The following is a 20,578-nucleotide window of genomic DNA, read 5'->3' as shown; positions in this document are numbered from 1 at the left end:
CCAAATGAGATTCCCCAGCATTTGATAAAAGCTTAGTGCCCATTTTAAACCCATTTCAAAATTAATGGGCAAAAAAATTTAATGTGAGTCAACCAGAGATATAATAAAAGTTCATTCGGTGATAAATTGCTTATGCTGAAGGAAAAAGGAACAAAGAAAAGACTTTTCCTTAACAGTCTCCATGTCGCCGGAGGGGCCGGCGCAGAAATCAGAGAGGGTCTTGCATTTCTATGTAGGAAAGGGAGGCGGTAAGGGATCTAAAAGAAACTTGATATAACTGCTTCAGACCAAAAAGCAATATTCAATATTTAATAGCCAAATCCGAAAGGCGTATAAATATGTGAAACAATACCAACAATATCTTTAATTGACAAACTAGGACGTGATTTAACAAGAGAGAAATACATGGATGTTTTCAGGCAGATGCCAGATTTAACATATTATACGTTAATGTAATGAGATCTGATTCCAAGTAATGCTCAATAATATGAGAATCACATTAGATTGACATAACAGCTTAAGAAATAATACATTTAAATACATTTTAAAAATGGACATTTCAAAAGTTTTTGACAAGATCCATTGACTTGCTTTAAAATTAAAGTAGGTTTTTTCCTTCTCCTGTAAATTTACCATTTTGGAGATACAAGGTTTTCTTCTGACAACAGCGCTATGTTTATGTATCAACAGTGGCAGACATCTACATACCATTTCTTTTGGAGTGTAAAGGCAGGTGGTGTTTTATATGTATATATATATAATTAAATAGAACATGTTCAGAAAAAATAACAGGAACACTTCAGTGTGCTAACAGGTAATACCTTCCTTAAACGGTGAGGAACAGGTGGGAGAGGCTCTATTACACTTTAGACCCACACCACTATCAATATCCTCCAGTTGAAGGGTGAGAACGTGCCAGGAAAAGAGAGTGACTTCATTCATATCCATTTGTCATAGCAATCGGTCATCACTTCTGTCAAAGCTGGGATTCCACTGTCACTAGTAGAAAAGGCCACTGATAGGCCAACACAAAAGAAAGCCAGTCACTCTACACCGCCCATCAAGTTTACTGACATCTAGCTAAGGTTTTATTAAACACAACTGAACATGTTGTCTTTGTCAGTTTGCAATTACTTCACATATTAAAGAGAAATCAGGTTTATTTAGAGGATTCTCGTATATAACTACACGATATGGCCAAAAGTATGTGGACACTTGGCCATCCAATCAGTATGAGATTGTTTGGCCATACCACTCCAAAACCATGTGCCATATGAAAACCATATGAAGGCTCCAGCCCCTCCCAGCCCCAGCAGCCTCCACTCCTCTGGGAATGCTTTTAACAAGAGTAGGACTCTGTGCCCACTTAGTCAAAAGGTTATTTATACGCTCAGGCACTGATGGGGGACGAGAGGACCTGGCTCACAATCAACGTTCCAATTTATCCCAAAGATGTTCAATAGGGTTGAGGTCAGGGCTCTGCACAGGCCACTGGAGTTCCTCCACAACAAACTCATCAAATCAAACTCTTCATGGAGCTCACTTTGTGTACATGCTGGAACAGGACAGGGCTTTTTACAAACTGTTGCCACAAAGTTGGAACAAAGTAGTTGTCTAAAAAGTAGTTGCCACAAAGTAGTTGTCTAAAATGTCTCTGTATGCTGTATAGTTAACATTACACTTAACACTACACTGGAACTAAGAGGCCCAAAACCCTGAAAAAATAGCTCCTGCCCATTATCCCTCCTCCACCAAACTTTACTGTTGGCACTATGCATTCGGTAAGTAGCGTTTTTATGGCATCCGCCAAACCCAGATTTGTCTATGGGACTGCAAGCTAGTAAAGCGATCACGTTTCCACTGCTCCAGAGTCCTTACACCACACCAGCTGACAATTAGCATTGCACATAGTGTGCAGCTGCTCAGCCATTGAAACCCATTTCATGAAGCTCCAGATGTTGCTTCCAGAGGTAGTATGGAACTCTGGTGAGTGATGCAACCGAGGACAGACATTAAAAGTCACTGAGTTTGTAAAGAATGACAAAAGCCAAATATTTTATCCTCTTGCTAAACTTACGTTTGGGGCAAAGAGTTCCAATGTGTGCTTTAGTAGTAGGAGTTTAAAAAAACACCTTCAGTATACCTCATCAAAAGGGGGTTTTCCTGGTCTTTAAACCGCAGACCACTGTAGGATGTGAGTAAATATGCTTACAACATATATAGCGATGGTTACATTTTGAATTGTAGCCAGAAAATGTTCATTAATTAAAGTAGCGGTGAGACAATACAACATTCAAAAGATCGCAAAGTGGTCCCAGACTTTTATCCATGCAGATGGTGAGATAAGAAAACCCTACTATGCAATACTGTGTGCATTTCTGAATGTCCTCGATGCCCCCTTCTCTTTCAGCCTCCTTTCGCCCCTCGCCCTGTTCCTCTTTCTCCATTACCCTTCCCTGTAAGTCTCTGTCTTTAATCATTTTTCATATTCTCTGGCTCCTGGAGCACATGAAATGGACATGACACCCCCCGCAGAGTCACACTAAAGCCTCTGTGTTTTGAAGTGGTAATGTAAGGCTAATAAAGGTGATCACAGCGGAGGCTAACAGTAGGGAATAATACAGTGTGACAGTGCTTTGTTTAGAGCTGCTTTGTGCTTCTACAGTACACACAGCTCAGGCAGCACTTCGCATTATTATTCTTTCCTTAATGTGAAAAATGAAACCTCTTAGAACGAGTGGGCCACTTTCTAAAAATGCCATCTTCAAACTTCACAGCAGTTCTGCTGGATTTTGAACTCTTCCCGAGCTTCGTTGAGCAGTTTATTACCACTATTGAACTTTGACAAATCTCAAAAAAAAAAAAAAACCCATTCCCATAAAGAGCCCTTTTGTGCAAGAATTACAGGATAACTGCATCTTAAATGGTCATATCTTACAATTTTCTCATATTTCATTTTTTCCTTATGATGTTTTTGTGGGTTTAGCTAACAACAACAAAAAAAAATTAATTAATTCTTTTTTTTTTTTTTTTTACACACTGTTTTGATTTCTGCGTGTTTAATACTGATGGGTAAATGACCTCTATTATGATTGGCTGCCCTTTATTACACCTTATTCAAAAAGCAGTCGGGGCTGAAACACCCCTTATAGCTTCAGGTGGCTCTATATTCTGCATGTAAATGTGTGGGTTTTCATGGCACAACAAAAACAATGAACTGCAGCTCAGCTTCCATATATGGACTGTACGTCTGCACATATGGGCATCAAATGCGATTTTTGACAAAGCTGCTGGGCATCAAGATGACGATTTGAGACGCAGTCAATTATTATTACAACTGCTTTTCTATTGTTAATAGAAATCCAACTAACCTTGGTTTAAGCAAGTAGCAAAAACTCTATAGCGCAAAATAAAAATAACAAAATATAAATAGCTACTTACACCAGACCTGCAAGCACATTTTTAGTGTAAAACCAGTCAGGATTCCCTGAACAGCTTCGCCTACTCATGGCCGCAGTCAGGCTACAAACATGTATATTTCTATTTTAAACACGTCTACAAATATGAATAAATATATTCTTAATTACTTAAAAAGCTCCTTATGAAGATGTAGATTTGTTGTGATAGTAGCTGTTGCTTCATACATCTTACTACACAGTCTATCCTTTTTCACACAACACAGAGGGAGAGTCATCTTTTTTTAGCATTATTCAGCTTAATGGTTAAATCACTCTGCATGTGGGAGAGCAGGGCTAAAGCCCAGCGCAGGGAAGCACTTGTTGGGCTTCTCCTGCTACAATCCAGTCAAACAGATTATGTCACTTTGGCCCTGCATTTGTGAGGTAACGTAATCTGTGTTGTTATCGCAGTTTTGACCAATGTGTTTATTGGAATAACAATTCAAAAATGATTTATCACGCAGCTCCAGTAGACTGCATGGACTGGTGGAGTGTATTTTGACACTAAACATGTTTACATACAACTTCAAACAAAGCAAGGAAAATATAGTTTTCCATAATATGGGCCTTTTAACACATGCTTTTGTAGTTGTAAAACTTTAGCCCAATTCCATTTCACCCCCTGCCCTACCACTGAGCCCTCTGCGTCTAGGGGTAGGGTGTTGCAATTTTTCTTGACATAGAGGGGTAGGGAGAAATGATGGCTCACAAAAGATCATGTATTATGGTCCTTTTCTTCAAAAACAGCTAATTGTAAGCTATTGTCTCGGTAGCTAGCCAGATAAATGTCCTGTTCCACCTTAAATAGTCCAGTAGTTCTCACGCCGGAGTGCCAGAATGTAACTGCTGCTCCATTTAAGGTGGAATGCAAAAATTCAAGTAAGAAGCTGGCGAACAGCTAACTTTAGCTTCATATCACTGAAGAATTAGGGGTAGGCATTAATGAATTACTGCCCCTCCCACTCTTCGAAGGCATATGATGTCCCAAATGTAACTAAAGCCCACCAGTTGCTTAACTTTACCCACCTCTACTATCACAGCAGACAAGGGCAGGGTCACCTACAGAGCAGCACTAGTAGCTGTTAATGAAGTAATGCTCTTTATTTGAGGGTCCCATTTTGTAGGGAAGAATTCAAAACCTTCAACTTATAACTCAGTTCCAAGGGGCAAGTTGACAGTCTAAAACAAGGGGTAGGGGTAAAAATAAGAAATGGGATTGAAGCTTTTTATGCCTATAACAGGCAAATCAGTAAAGTGAAAGCTTTCAGATACTACTGAGTGAATGAACTGGGTAAAGATGAAGAAATACAAGTTGCACAGCACATTTTAGCCCCAAAATCCACTTCTTTTTGGTAAAGCAGGATCATATGAAATCTCCTGACACTGGGTGAGTCAGTTATATTTAGCAGTCACTTAATGTTATGCTAATTAGTGAAATTAATTACTCCTTATGAAACTTAAAGCTGTGTCAAAGAATGTACAGTAATCAAAGAATGAAGACATGTGTGTTCCTTAATTGGAATGTGCACAGCAGTTAATCTACCAAACTAATATAACAGAGCGCATTAGGGGCTGGAAGCTATTCCCAGTACAGAGAGACTCATGAGGCTTTTGAGAGGGGGAAAAAAAACAACGTGAGAACTTTCCCCCAGAAATACGGATCCATCTGCCGAAGAACAACTTCGTGAAGTTTAGATTCAAATCATCAAGCGAAGCGTCAACGATGAGGTCGCAAACTGCATTTCGAACCTGCAAACATTTGGAGCTCGTAAATATTCGTGGACGCTGTTTCGGTGGGAGTCGACGGCGAACTTCAGCATTAACTTTCAAACGGAGCAAGGCATTAAAAGTGCTTTGTAAATGTAAAACAAAAGAGTTAAAGCTCCCGCCGAACATTTTGAATACACTTCCACACACATGCACAATCTCAAAGAAACCGGTATTATCCACAGTTTTGTGTCTTCAATACTTGGACAAAGATGAAAGCCCACGTATCGCTCAATTTGTAGGAAGTCTTCAAACGTGGTTTCACCAAATTGCGTTAACGTACAGATTAAGGGAAGAAAGCGAAACGTTATTAATTGATTAAAGAGGCTAAAACATGAGAGCAACAAACAATCCCTTCATGCGCAAGGCGCTTTACATCTCACACAGTGCCTCTTTAAAGTGATATAAGAAATATAGGAGTCTTTGAGGATGAGCAGGTTGCGTCTGAAATTGCACCAGCCTTAATCCATATACTGTTCATCGGGGACCAGTCGTATCCTTAACCCAACGCTCAGGAGCACACATTAAAATATGAGTGCTCCGAATGTCCAAGTCCTCCGCTATCTCATTGTTTCACTCGTAACTAAACACCTTAATTTAATGCTGCGTTAGTATATAAACATATTACAGAATGTATGATATTCCATATGTCCGTAGATACAAACGTTATTAAGACCTTGAAATTGAGGCTTGCCACAGTTGGGATTACTGATTATTTAGCGGCTCGTCGTGCTGCTTTGAAACAGCGGCGTCTCGAGCGCTGTTTAGGCTGGCCGGGGTGCCGGGTGAGTGCAGAGAGAGCTGTGATAATCAGCGCTAGCCGGATTAGAAATTAGGGCGTAAAATGCTGCGCTAACACCCACACTGCCCCCGAGGATTCGTGGTACAGGCAACATGTTTCTCTCTGTTTATCTCCGTCTCGCGGTTGGAGCACTGGCTGCACATCAACGTGATGCTGGACTGAATTGTCACGACTGGAAAAGGCAGATGAAGTGGCATGAAGTATTAACGTTTTGGGAAGTACAAAGTATTAGGAACCCAACGATCGAATTGGTAAGGTAATTTACATAAGCCAGAATGTATGTTATATAATCCAGTAGGGCACAATATCAAAACTGCCTTTGATATTGATTTTAGGGAGCTTTAAGTTTTCATAAGCAATAATAATTCTGGCTCTTATTATTTTATATGATCAAATATGAACAGCGAATTGTTAAATATGATCGTATTGGATTTCATTTGTCAGATTTCTTAGCTGTTTACGCCGTTTCTGTAAACTTTCAATACCTTCTTAAGACCTCAACCAAGGAATAATAAAACAAAAATCAATGCACACAAACTCAAATATGACATATATTTGGTGTCTTCATGTTTTAGCCAAATTCTGACTGAATATTAAACACTGATATATGCTTTGAGATACTGTCTCGTCGCAGTGCAAAGAAAAACATGCATCTCCTTTTTCTTTTTTTTACATTTTTACTTTTCTGCATCATTTGAGCACAACAGCCGTCTTTTGTATTATGTGAACATTTCATGATGATTGAACCAACAGAAATGCTCCAAAACTGCTTGGAATAAAACCTCTTTACATCAACTTACATTGGAAGTAAAGGTTATTTTTGACGCCTCCTGTAAAGTTACCGTTGTGGAGATGCTTGTTCTTCTTAAGACAATGAAGACCTGCAGCTCATCGGCCCTCTCTTCCGTTCCTCATCTAGCTCTGCTAACTCCTTTTTTCCCTTGCACATACTTTCTTTTCAGTATGCCTGACTACCAGTTGTACTGTCTTCTAAACCACTGTCCGTCAGTTTCTGACCACAGGACTACTGTTGGATATGTGAAGACTGAAATAGTTTAATTTACATACTGACTTTTTCAATCCAACCTTTTGGCATCATTTTAGGATTTAACACCTTTTTCAGACATTTCATGATTCTTAAACTTTTAAGACTGATTTTTAAGACTTAAAGATCAGTGTGAACCCTGGTTTAACTGGATTCTGTTCTTTGTGTTTCATCAGTTCTCTTTTGTTACCATTACACTATTTGGTGTTCATGGGTGTTCATGGGTGTTAATGGGTGAGCAATATGGCAAAACAATTAACGTACTGAAAAGTACTGAAGTACTGAAAATGTCCACAATATGCCCAGAAAAGTCCACTGTGAAGTAAAATTATGTAATTTATCACAGCAACAATAAATATCACCATAGTGCACATCCCTACACTATAGTGACGAATATTTATATATTGAGGTCGCAATTTGAACAAATACAATTTTCAAATCAGGGCTGCAGTTTTTATTACAACCCACATCATCAACGACATTGTTTTAACAGGTTTTAAGTATAGAAATTTAACCTAATGACATTGAGCATGTGAACTACCTGCAGATGAAACCAATTAGAAGCAACCAAACACCCATGTGCTGTGACATCACTGGCAGGTGGCCACTATGTTCCATCCTCAAGCCAGAAAAAGTGGATATGGTGGACTTCTTGGTCATTAAAATGGGCCTGGATCTCAATTTATAGAAAATTTTATTTAAATCAATTACAAAATGTCCATATTTGTGCCACATCATTGCCTAAAGTTTACAAAAAGACATAAAATAAAAGCCTGGAGTCAGAACAGAGTATATAGAATCAATACCACTTAAAATCTAACTGCAACTGAATATGGTATAACTTTGTTGCTAAACTAAAAGGTACTGAAGACATACCCCTGGGGGTACCACCCTAGTGACAGATTAGTACCTTTCCTCTCACAGGGTAGTTCAACTTCACCTGTTTTGTAATTGGTCACTTGAAACTCAAATGTGACTCTTCTCACATTAGAAGTGTATATTTATTATAATATAAAACCAACAATCACATCACAAGACATCACTGTCTTATTGGTGGGTTTTGATACCGATATGTCTGTGTTACCCGAACAAGGGCCAACTTTACAGGCCGAACAGTACAATGCTTGCGTCCTAGTATATTAAAGTTCTGTTCACAGACCCGTGTGACTTGGTAAAGGACACTATAAGGAAAGCTGACACTTTTTTAACTGGTGGAGTCTGTTTATAACAGCATGCCCCTAGCAGAGAGTGCCTAAGAGAGCTAGCAATAACACACTTGTGTGCATTGGGTGCCAGGCTTCTGTCAGGGATGGGCCTCAGCTGTCTGGCTGGGAGAGAGCAAGAAAGGGGCAGGTGAGAGGGGGAAGACTCCGCTAAGTCTGCTCAAATCCACTACTGCTATAAGAAGCTTTCTGAGGCAATGCGGTCCTAGAATGTCAATCAAAGAGAAAAGCCACTCGTTTTGGTTGCCTAACATTTTACTCGCTCATTGTGCCAAGGTACCTCTTGGCATATGGGGGTGCAGGTTTGGTAAGAAAATGGTATATAAAGGTTACGCAGTTGTTCAGTTTAATAAAAGACAAACTAAATTGATAGAGAAACGCAACAACAGAATTTTAGGAATTGATTGGGAATAAATCACTGGTATGACAGCTTTTTCATTACACACGCCAATGAAGATTTCAGTGTGGTGGGGTTTGACAATATAAAGCAAATACACTTCTAAGAAGGCATATATATATATATATATATATATATATATATATATATATATATATATATATATATATATATATATATATATATATATATATATATATCCATGATTTCCAACAAAGGAACAGCATCCAAAGCATTCTGTAGATGGCTGTTCTGTACAGGCATGCTTAGAAAGCATCGCAAGATGAAATCTCCCCTTTCTTGGAATGCTTTCTACATAAACTGTCTAGATCTACCTAGAAAAGAAAAGATAAGACCCTTCGAGATGCTCCACAGATAAGCGGAAGTGACAACGGCACGGATTACTGCCATAAAGAGTACCTGAAAGGGAAATTGCCTGAATCGCGAGCATGTTGCCTGCATTCTGGAGCTATTTAATGCTTGTTCTCACGGTGGCATGGCTGTTAGGAACATGATTATCACCTCTCTTTGAACAAAAATAAACCTACCCTCAATATTATCACAATGGGAAATTTATTAGTGCGGAGCAAACAGTGGCATTTTCACACTCTCATTGGAGGAAATATGGGCTGTAATTGATTACGGGGGGGAACTTACTATTTGAGGTTAACAGGATTACCGTTGCTCCACCCAATTAGATGGTTAAATTATTTTGATGGAGCACTTTATGGATGCATAACCCGAGATTGCTTCAGCCACAAATTGTAGCAAATTTGGCTTAGTTGAAAATGAATTATTGCTGAAATCACAACACTGAAAAGCACATTCAAAATAATCATCTTGAGGAAGAAATTATGTTTAACACAGCATTACGACACTGTGGCAGCTACATGGAGGATCTAGCGGTCCATGAATAACACAAAGCAGTCTGTAAGTAATTGGACACGGACAGTATTTGTTGGTCAGGCAATCTACTCCAGCACATATGGATCTAATATACATAGACAAAATGCAATACATAGACACAATGCACATAGACATAAAATCATGTGTGCAACTTTGGAGTCATGCTAATGTATTCATCTCTTTTAGATCTGTTGAATAGATTTTGTATACATCAGTTTTTCTTGACGAATAAGCATCCGTTGGCCATCCAATAATGTGGTCTACATGGTTTGTCTCTGGTACTTCTATAAGAACTCTATGGTTCCCTGAACTGGGAGACTATCTACAAAAGGGCTGTGATTCCTTTACGTTTTGCCTAATATCCAAAAAACTGTAGTGATTTTAAAATAAACACTCATTCTAGAGACAAAAACACCAGTGAAGGAATTGATAATGCGTCACTGGCTTCTACACACGTTTTTTCTCCTTGGTGGATGATGTGCAGTCTGTAAGTAATTGGACATTGACTATATTTGTTGGTTAGGCAATCTACTGGTTTGTTGGAGCAACATTAAGCACATGAAAATGAGCTTTTCATTGTTTTTTGTCATCCCCAATGTCAACTGTAGTAGGTAGCTTTAGTTACAGCCACCCTACCTCTGCCTTCTCAATCACGTACTAAACAACTATAAAATATAAGCAGAACTGTTGAACGCTGCAGCCTTGTTAAAGTTGATGACACTTCGCTGAACTGCTGGCCTGTATATTTTCTCCCTGACTTTCAGTTTTGCAGCATACCCAATATCCAAACAATGATTTCAGTATTGGAATTCTGGTAAATGGACTGGTTAACCTACTACTTGACTATTCGTGCACCTTCCTAAAAGTTATTTGGCACACAACGTTCATTTACTTAATCTACGACTAGGACTGTGTTTCCATTTTCACATTAAACTGTATATGAACCCCAGCTGTTTAGCTGCACTTCTTGGTGTCATATGAGAGTGACCACCAAATGTTGTCATATTTTTAAAATACTCTTGGTGTGAGCTGACTAAAAGTAAGCGCATATGTTCAGAACTTTGTGAGATTACATTGACCTGACCGTGATTGTCAACGCCACACTGTCGGAACAGTATCAAAGTCTTAACCCTATAATAAGGCGACATGCATTTTAGAGGCCGCTGAATCAAAGTTCCGAGACATAAAAATACCGCTCACTATGATGGCCCCAACTCCAGGAAAGCAGAATGTCTTTTTAACAGCAATTACACGTGTGCGAGTGTAACATTTTCTGCCAAATTAGCTTCAAACCGCTTGATCTCGGGCACCTTCCGAAGATGTGCCGTTTTAAAACTGCAGGCCCTGCGTTTAGGTACGAGCACACATCAAAGGTGCAAACTCGCACCTTGAAAACGTTTTAGCACTTGGCTTGAGAGCATTGTGCCCGTCATTAAAAAGAGGAGCCAAAAGTGCGGTAGACAGTGTCTCACTTCAAAACTGTGGGGGAGGGCTTTCCATTAATTCCAATGGAAAAGGCCTGCAGGATGTTCTGCCTATGCTCAACGGGGCACGAACGTTCGGGGCGCGAGAGTGCGTGAGCGCGCGAGTGTCTGTTTGTCGCCTCTGTGTCTTATGTAGGCAAAATGGTCGAAGCCCCATTAGCTCAATTTGTCACAGTTGGAGCACCCCCCCAAGATGGCTTATCGGCGTGACATACCTCACGAGTAGCCAGCCTGTCACTCAGCTCCTCTGCCTTCTCATAGTCCCCTTCAGCGATGGCGCTCTCCATGCTCTTTTCCAGGCCTGACTGGAGATGAGAGGGGGGGGAGAAATAAAATGAAGTGATTTTCAAATAGAAATAGAAGGGAAGAAAGAGAAAAAAAATCAAAGAGGAACTTAAAAAGTCCCCCAGGCTCTTGTTTTAATAAGACTGCCATTACAACAAATATGGAGATTTTTTTTTTTCTCACAAATGAAAATTGTTACTTGATTAAATATTAAGCCAAAAAAAGAATCTTTCCAAAAATACTGCAGATTACAGAACACAAGCGCTAGTTTTAATTACATATTTAGTCTTTTTATTTCCATATTTACAAGCACAGCTGCTGTTCCAATAGGGTTCACTGATATCTGACGATTTAGGACTTGATCCCAAAATCAAATCGAATCACAATACATAGCAAACACAGCAGTCTCTATCTGGAGGCAATGAAAAAAAATCTGCAATGAGACATTATTTTTAATATTCTAAGCATGATTCAAAATTAATCACCAAGCCACATTCCATACTGCAAACTCCAATTCAAATCTAATATTCATTGTGGTTGGAAGTATGTAAACATTTAAAGCACAAGAACAAAGAAGTCAGCTTAATCAGGCTGACTGACAATTTCATTAAAACTTATTTCCTTAATTCATACGCTGAGCCTTTAATAATCATGTTTTATTCCAACAAAACAGCCTCGCTCTTTGAAACTGAGGCTAACACACCTCATAATTGAATGGTGCTACAAGATAAACTGTGCCGAAAACAGCATTTTAAATGTGGATACGGTCAGTAGAATAACTTATAACAAATTACATTTGCCATCATTCTGCTTATGTGACAATTCAGAAATTTAATGTCCCAAACTCATGCATATGATAGTGCAAAAATGGCTCCCAGGAAATTAGCTGTTTACTGAGCTTTGCAATGCGGAGAGTTATTTATAGCCAGTTTAATCAGGAGCATTTCTCAGTAGCGAAATTGAATTATGAAAAGACAAAGTGAGCATATTAAAATATCTACCACCATCACTTGTTTGACTCCTTTTCTATGGCAGTCCCTTGGTTTCAGTGGACTTATTACACAGTGCATACCAATGCACAATTTCATAAACCAACACCAATCTCTAATGTATTCTGCATCTACAAGTTACAGTTTAAGCTGCAAGGCAACAAAAAATTCATGATAATTAAAGCATCTTTATATTTTCTCAGCCCAAATTGGACGTACCATAACTGAAGCATTTTTTCAGTGGACTAATTGGGCTTGTTAGCACAGACAAAGACTACTTTTAATAAATGTGCAAAATATAAATGTGTAAATCTCAAAGGTACAAATAATATATTTTGTTCTAAGTTTGGTAACCTTGCTGTCCTATTAAGACAAAGGATAGACAAACTGGAGGTCCTAGAGCACTTGGGCACTGAACCCTGAAATACCAACCCATATCTCAGAAGCCTTATTTTAGCCACGCCCCTGCATTTTAGAGCAGAAAGTGAGACTGCATCCCTGTCCCTCATGGCCACATGTTGAGCAGTTAGATCCCACTGTTTTTGAGTAAATGCATCTCAAATCTGAAAATCAACCTGGAACATTAAGAATGGTCACTACTGAAACATGTTTTCTAGTCATGGACTGGCTAGTGTTTCTAGAGTTCTGCTAAAAAAAATTTGAGTGGACCTAAAAAGTACCACCACTGAGTCACTACAGAGTTTATAGTGTTATGACTGTTTCAGAAGTAATAAAGTGAAATGCTCACTTATTAAATAAAACAGACAGAATTAAGGTACAGGGTCACTCAAAGCAAAGGATTGTAGTCTAATGTCCAGGTCTGTTTAATGTCCGAAATACAGTGCCTTGCAAAAGTATTCGGCCCCCTTGAACTTTTCAACCTTTTGCCACATTTCAGGCTTCAAACATAAAGATATGAAATTGTCATTTTTTGTGAAGAATCAACAAGTGGGACACAATCGTGAAGTGGAACGAAATTTATTGGATATTTTAAACTTTTTTTTAGAAATAAAAAACTGAAAAGTGGGGCGTGCAATATTATTCGGCCCCTTTACTTTCAGTGCAGCAAACTCACTCCAGAAGTTCAGTGAGGATCTCTGAATGATCCAATGTTGACCTAAATGACTGATGATGATAAATAGAATCCACCTGTGTGTAATCAAGTCTCCGTATAAATGCACCTGCTCTGTGATAGTCTCAGAGTTCTGTTTAAAGCTCAGAGAGCATCATGAAGACCAAGGAACGCACCAGGCAGGTCCGAGATACTGTTGTGGAGACGTTTAAAGCCGGATTTGGATAAAAAAAGATTTCCCAAGCTTTAAACATCTCAAGGAGCACTGTGCAAGCGATCATATTGAAATGGAAAGAGTATCAGACCACTGCAAATCTACCAAGACCCGGCCGTCCTTCTAAACTTTCAGCAAGCCACTTGCAGCTGTAATCGCAGCAAAAGGTGGCGCTACAAAGTATTAACGCAAGGGGGACGAATAATATTGCATGCCCCACTTTTCAGTTTTTTATTTCTAAAAAAAGTTTAAAATATCCAATAAATTTCGTTCCACTTCACGATTGTGTCCCACTTGTTGTTGATTCTTCACAAAAAATTACAATTTCATATCTTTATGTTTGAAGCCTGAAATGTGGCAAAAGTTTGAAAAGTTCAAGGGGGCCGAATACTTTTGCAAGGCACTGTATGTTTCCAACTCTGTCTTTGAACCAATCAGGTAGAATGACTGTTATATTAAAAACACCTGATCTCTTGCTGTGACTTGTGACTCTGACCAAAATGTTTATGCTGGTAAGACAATGTGCATATTGTGATTGGTTGGGATGCTCACATCACAGAGTAAAAACACAATGATTGACTAGCTTGCATAGTGCCGTCTTCTGCAACATCAGTACTTCAATAATACACTGTTAAAATAAAGGTTCTGTGCAGGTACATTTCTGGTTCATCAAGGTACAAACAATGTAAATGTGCCTTCAAAGGCACAACAGTGGTTTTAAGGTCCAACTGTGCACCTTAAATAAGTTTTTCCAGGTGAAAAGTTCGTATTCATAACCGAATGTTTCAAAAAAAGAACAATAAAATAAAAACCCTGGAGACAAGACAGGGTGTGTGGAGTCAATGCAGCTTAGAGATATAATTTCAGTGGATTATGATAGTTATGTTCCCTGACTAAAGGTACTGAGATGTATCCTTGAGGGGGCCACCCCAGTGACGGTTTACTACCTTTTTTCTGAGAGTGTAGTATTCAATAAATGATCAACTGTGTAGCCCTAAATAAAAACTGAACCCTCTCAGGAGCATTTTATCAGTATGTGGCTTACAATTGTTGGGCCAGTTAGAAGCTTCCAGTCTTACAGCTCTGAGATGGTTGTGAGAAACTAGGTCCAGATGTTTTACTTGCTATATGTCCCATTCTCCATCTAGTATCTCACATTCCAGGCCTGGAATCTTCTATTCTCCTTCCCATCATCGAATTACAGCATTTTACAAGAGCTATTAACTTTTGTGTGCTGAGGGTTTCCACTACACTCATACCTCCTTTAGAAAAATCCACCTCATGCTCACAATCTTAAAGCTCAACCAGAGAACAGACGGTGCTGCAACATCCCCGTGTCAAGATTAAGGTAATCTCATCATTAAATATAATCATTTCCATTCAGTTCTTCTCAGTGCCATGCTGAAGAAAAGATGCCTCTTCAGACTGTCGCTCACATTTCACATAGAGGACAATTACGTTACACATACAGTAGGCATGCAACAGAGGAGGGTAGGGAGATAAAGATGATTCTGTGGCATCGGGGAGGAATTAGAACACCCACAGAGTGCTACATTAAGATGGCAGAAACCATTGTTACCTTGAGCGGAGGCCTGCTACAGGCAGGAGGCTGAAATCTATCGTTGACGCCAAAATACTGCGTTAGCTCCTCCCAGTGCTTCGCACGCTCCTCTCCTCGCTTGCTGCAAAAGAGGACCACAGTGACAGCCGTTTGTGTTCATTATCAGTTCAGCTCAAGACCACCTTGAACGCTCGGTTAGATTAGAACATTTCTATATTTGCCCGTTTTCTGACAGCAGGACTACAGAGCTGGGTGGGTAATGTGCGCTTCTTTAAACAGAAAAGAGGCATTAAACGTTCATCTTTCTATTTCCCTCCCTCTTTCGCAGAGGCAATAACTATCTGTTCACCTAAAAGTAACGCAGAGGTGTTTCTCTCATGTGTTCTCAGTTGTAGAGCCAGTGATGCCATTACTTCTACATTGAATTGCTAAGCCTAGGAAACTAACATGTGTACTGTATTTGTGGTACATAACATGACTATGAATTCCTGTAAATACATAATTACAGCAGGATTTACACAGGGGTGTCAAACTCAATCACTGAAGGGGCTGTATTAAAAAAATCCCAACAGATCTGTGGGCCAGAGAAAAAACATTTTTATGTCACTTTTAATTAATGTTGTGCTGTAACCCAAAGTGCCCATTGTTTATATCATTATATGCAATAACTGCATCAGTAAAATATAGGCACTTGTAGTAGACCCTGAAATATTACATGAACACATAAAGTATTCAAAATGTCCCCCAGGAGTCTTTTAAAAATAACTAACTGCTTGAACTAGACACCTGGCATCCTTTCATTGCCGCTCATGCATTAAAACTTGGGCTCAAAAAGCTGCTAAGCTGTGGTGGTTCTGTTGGTTGAACTGCAGCTGAAATGCAGTTTGTGTGTTTGGTGATATGACAGGTGTTGAATTGTGTAGAATGAGGTCTAACCACTGTCCCTTAGATTGTCGTTGGGGAAGCAGAGTCAGAGCGCACATTACACTGCAGTGCTTGATGGGGACTTTAGTGCAGTGCATTGTGAAACAGGCTAATATTAACAGAAACTAACACACTTCTGCAGGCTGGATAGAACTGTGTCGTGGGCCTGATCTGGCCCGTGGGCATTGTGTTTGACACATAAGGCATATAATCATATATAGCAAAAATTTCTACATTTTTCAATAGACAATTCATCAAAATATTTTGTTTTTCTGAGGCTTGGCAGACTGGAATAGGGAAAAAACAGTAGTAAATTTTTTTTTATCACAACAATAAATATCCTTTTACTGCCCATCCCTACTCATACTTTTACTTGATTTTTTGGTGTTTAACTTGTAAGCTTTAAATCAAAGTTATTCTTTCATATGACTTTTTTAAGAGTAGTGTACTAACAAGCTGAGCAATATAGACAAAACTCCATGTTGAAAATAGATGGCGAGACACTGTAAATGCCACATGCCTCAAAATATATAAAAAACACAATGCTGAACTGGTGATGTAACATGAGCAAACGTAACGCTGAAAGATTAACAATTTTCATGCCAAAGTTACAGCCTATTATCAACAACGGTGTCTTTAATTTTCATCAGGAAAATACTAAACCAGAAGATGATTTAGATGAATCAGAGGCAACTGCACAGCAACTGTGTGCTGCGACAGTCTGGCTCTATGTTCAGCACTCAAGTCTCAAAACAAGGAAATTCGGTATTCTGGTCTTTGTGGCCAAAATACCTGGTCTGGATCTAATTAATGGGGAAAAAATGGCAATTTGAAGGGACTATATAATGTAAAAACCAAATTTATGTTGCTTCTTTAAATGACAGTGTGTGATTTAATACATAAACAATGTTAGATACTCCATAGTTCACAGAATCCATACATGGAAGCTGAGCTCCATAAACAGTCTGTTTTGAATTCAATGTTTTTGTGATGTCGTAAAAGCAAACTTATTTACATATATCCACCTATTAAGCCTGCAGAAGTTATGAGAGGTGTTTCAGCCAGGTCTGCTTTTCAATTGCGATGTATTAGGAAAGTGGTCATTTAAAAATAAATTATGATTCATTTTGGCACAAAACTTTACAATAAGTACCACTACAATAAGTGAACCTAAATAAATAACATAAAGTAAATAAAATAAAATGCAAGGAAATGCAGGAAATGAGCCCTTGAATCACAGTAATCAGTCAGAATAGCGGTCTGAAAAAACGCAATCGGACATTTTTCCCCAAATCGTTCAGCCCTAATCAAATGGCCATTTTGAACCAAATTATTTACATCTTAGATCACTCCATCCAAACAGAAAATCAACACACACTCTTCTAAAACATCTGAAGTTGGGCAGCACACAATAAAACTACCTGTGATGGGTATGAAGGCTCATTTGCAGACCGCAGCCTCCTGCAGTATCAACACTGCAAAGTGCAATACCACAACGACAGCCCTAGTACTATGGTATAAACCTAACTCTTATTTATTTAAGCCACAATTTAACACATAAAAAAAGAAGGTGAATGTGTCTGTTTAGTGAAATCATTCACCAGTAACAGAAGAATAAGCAGACAACACATTTATCAGGACAGCATGCGCATTCACTTTGCCACTGTAGCCAGATGGCTGTGTTGTAGGGTTCTCCCTCATCGTGTGTGAGCACCTGAGTGGTGTTTCTGAGCTAAAGAGGAGAGAAGACACCTCTGTCATTCCTTCGTGGTGAGAACGTGACCAGATGTTGAAGACCCTCAAGCAAAGACAGCTAAATTAAACCTAAATACGGGCTGAAGAAAGAAGCATTGACCTTTGACAATGTGTTTATTTTCCATTCACCAGCACTATTGAGCACTTGAGTACTTTAGTGTCGAATGTAAATGTGTTTTTTACCTTTTCTCTTCAGAATCTCCAGCCTGCTCTTGGGCTCCATCTGTTTGCAGGAGAGAAATAAGAACCAATGTATGACTATGATGTATCTATCAAGCATAAGCACAGCTGTAAAACACAGCATTCTAGCCATTCCAGTTATCAGTATACAAAAAAGAAGATATACACAGTAGAATGACTTGAAAGTGTTCTTCGTTCTAGACCTGCATACCGTCTCTGTGGCGTCGCTTCCTCCGCTTTTTTCTATGTGGTTGATTCACCGTCTGAACCTCTCTTTCCTTCTGGAGATCTCTGAATTTCTGCAACAACAAATAGGGCCTGTTTGAACTACACATGTAAAATGGTGGCTCTTCAAAAGGTTCTTTACCACAGAAAATGGTTCTTAAGGGTTCTTTGCATCATGAAAAGATTTTTCAGATTGATGGAGAACGTGCTGTAGACGATTCTATACAGAACCTTTTTGAAATGGGTTCTTCTACTGTCACCAGCTTGACATTTCTTACAATAGCAGGACCCTTTCTGGTGCAATACAGAACCATCTACAGCACATTCTCCATCAATCTGAAGAACCTTTTCACGACCCATAGAGCCCTTTAATCATGGAAAGGGTTCTTAAAATGGTCATGGGTCAATATAGAACCTTTTTTTTTAAAAAAAAACTAAAGAACCCCTAAAGAACCATCATTTTTAAGCGTATGCCTGCAAAACAGGCATGCTCAGTTCAATTATCAATAACTACTCCATGATCTTAATTGGTGGTGTTGAATCCAGTTATACAGGATTATCTTTTATACTGTCTGTTTGTTAATAATGCAACAGAACATGACAGAAATCAGCCAAATCATGCGCTTTTATTGGCTGTACATCATGTACGAAAGCAGTCTTTATAAGCATCAAACAAGTTTTTACAAAACTGCAACCAGGACTGCACGATACAGACAAAATATCATAGTGATATACAGGAATGCACGATTATATCACAATCGCAATGTTATCAGCAGATATTTGCTTAAAGAAACACTGGCGTCAGACGGATGTTCAGATTTGGCCAGTATTTCAAATCGATATTTAATAATGGACGCATCACTCATAATTAAATAGTTGATATGTAAACAATGTCATTCAGAGTGGTTTGGTGTGGAGGGCTCTGTTCTAGAGAAACTTGCTGAGTCAGAATTGTTCACAGTGGGGGTGATAGGAACCAGACGTCTGAAGAGATCAATGCTGCTGAAAGCTGCCTCACATGAGATGGTTTGACATACGCTGCCTGTTGTCTGTCACAACTGTTTTATGATGAAGGTTTGACTTAAAACGTATGTTAATCCATTTATTTTAATCCATTCATGGGACGGCTACATGCAGGGCGTTATGAGGCAAAATAGTTCCCACAGAAAACTTCCTTTCCTACATTTATGACTATTTTACCATCATTATCATCTATAATATATATAATGTAATCTATGATATAGATATATATCATATATAAAATCAGAAGACACGTGTAGGTCTGCTGGTGGTTTTGGACTGCAAATAAAATGGATAGCTATGTTTGTATTGAACCCCTGGTTCCCATCACCACCACTGTGAAGAATCCGAGTCCCTACAATGAAGCACTTCACACCAAAACACTGAAACGCTGGTGGGATTCCCCTTTAACACACAGCCGAAGGAATGCTTGCGTACTTGCCACAGTTTTAGAGGAACCCCGGGTAAACAGTCGTCAGAGGAGGGCTCGTTCTGCAAACCGGACTCGCTCTGACAGCTAACAAAGGCGGATTGCTGCTTTGCTTGGCACGCTAAGGTCGAGGCTGGAGGAGAGGGCGAGCGCTGCTGCGGCTCGGCGCCGGGTGAGTGAGGCTTGAGCCCGCCGTCCTCGTCCTCCTCACCGTCGCTCACATCAGCCTCGCTGAGCCCTTTCGGCAGAAGTCCGCTGTACATGTCGCTTGTGACAGGCCGAAACAACCTCCTTCACTGTCTTTAGGCTGTTTTGGGGAAGCTACATAATCAGAGAAGCTGTTTTTCAAGCTTAAGAAAAGCTACTGTCTGTTTTTACAGCGCGACGCTCCTCTACGGTCACAGCAGCAGCCCGCAGCGCCGAAGCCGACTGTCGTTGTTGTGGAGGAAAAACGGTGCTTGCTATTGGACGGAAGGGCGCACGCGCTCGGGATGAACGTCGACGCTGATTGGTCGTGTGATATGACGCCTTGCTGCCGTTAGCTGTCTGGTGTGGGTGCCGCGGTGCCGTTGCTGCTGATCTGAGACCAGTGTCGACATTTTCGCTTCCACCGCTGCAGACCAATCCACGGAGAGCAACCGACCCCAGATCAGTGCTGGAACGTAATAGACATAATAGTGAGCCTTTTAGCAGTAACACTGAAGACACACTAAAACTGCAGTCATCTCTTTACATCGGATGTAAACAGGCCTAATCGCCTCATGTAGTGGTGCTACTACAGAGCCCTGCTGGTAACGATGTCATGCCTTATTAACTCGTGGGAACGAGATCCTAATGCGTG

The 20,578-nt window shown here is 39.6% G+C and overlaps 1 protein-coding gene across 1 annotated transcript in view; it reads right to left on the bottom strand.

The window, feature by feature from the left end:
- fam204a (family with sequence similarity 204 member A) overlaps positions 1 to 20,197 on the bottom strand; it is a 28,640-nt gene extending 8,443 nt beyond the window's left edge. The window contains exons 1-5 of the mRNA XM_017695376.2: positions 19,746 to 20,197; positions 18,274 to 18,361; positions 18,066 to 18,105; positions 15,222 to 15,324; positions 11,298 to 11,387 (exon numbers count right to left, since the gene is read on the bottom strand). Of these exons, the coding sequence (XP_017550865.1) occupies positions 11,298 to 11,387; positions 15,222 to 15,324; positions 18,066 to 18,105; positions 18,274 to 18,361; positions 19,746 to 20,000 (576 nt within the window). The 5' untranslated portion in view covers positions 20,001 to 20,197. The remainder of the gene's footprint in view (positions 1 to 11,297; positions 11,388 to 15,221; positions 15,325 to 18,065; positions 18,106 to 18,273; positions 18,362 to 19,745) is intronic.
- Positions 20,198 to 20,578: the final 381 nt, after the last annotated feature.

This window comes from Pygocentrus nattereri, chromosome 5, assembly GCF_015220715.1.
Source record: "Pygocentrus nattereri isolate fPygNat1 chromosome 5, fPygNat1.pri, whole genome shotgun sequence".
Taxonomy (NCBI): Eukaryota; Metazoa; Chordata; class Actinopteri; order Characiformes; family Serrasalmidae; genus Pygocentrus; species Pygocentrus nattereri.
Note: the sequence above shows the minus strand (reverse complement) of the source record. Positions and strands in the feature narration are given on the sequence as shown.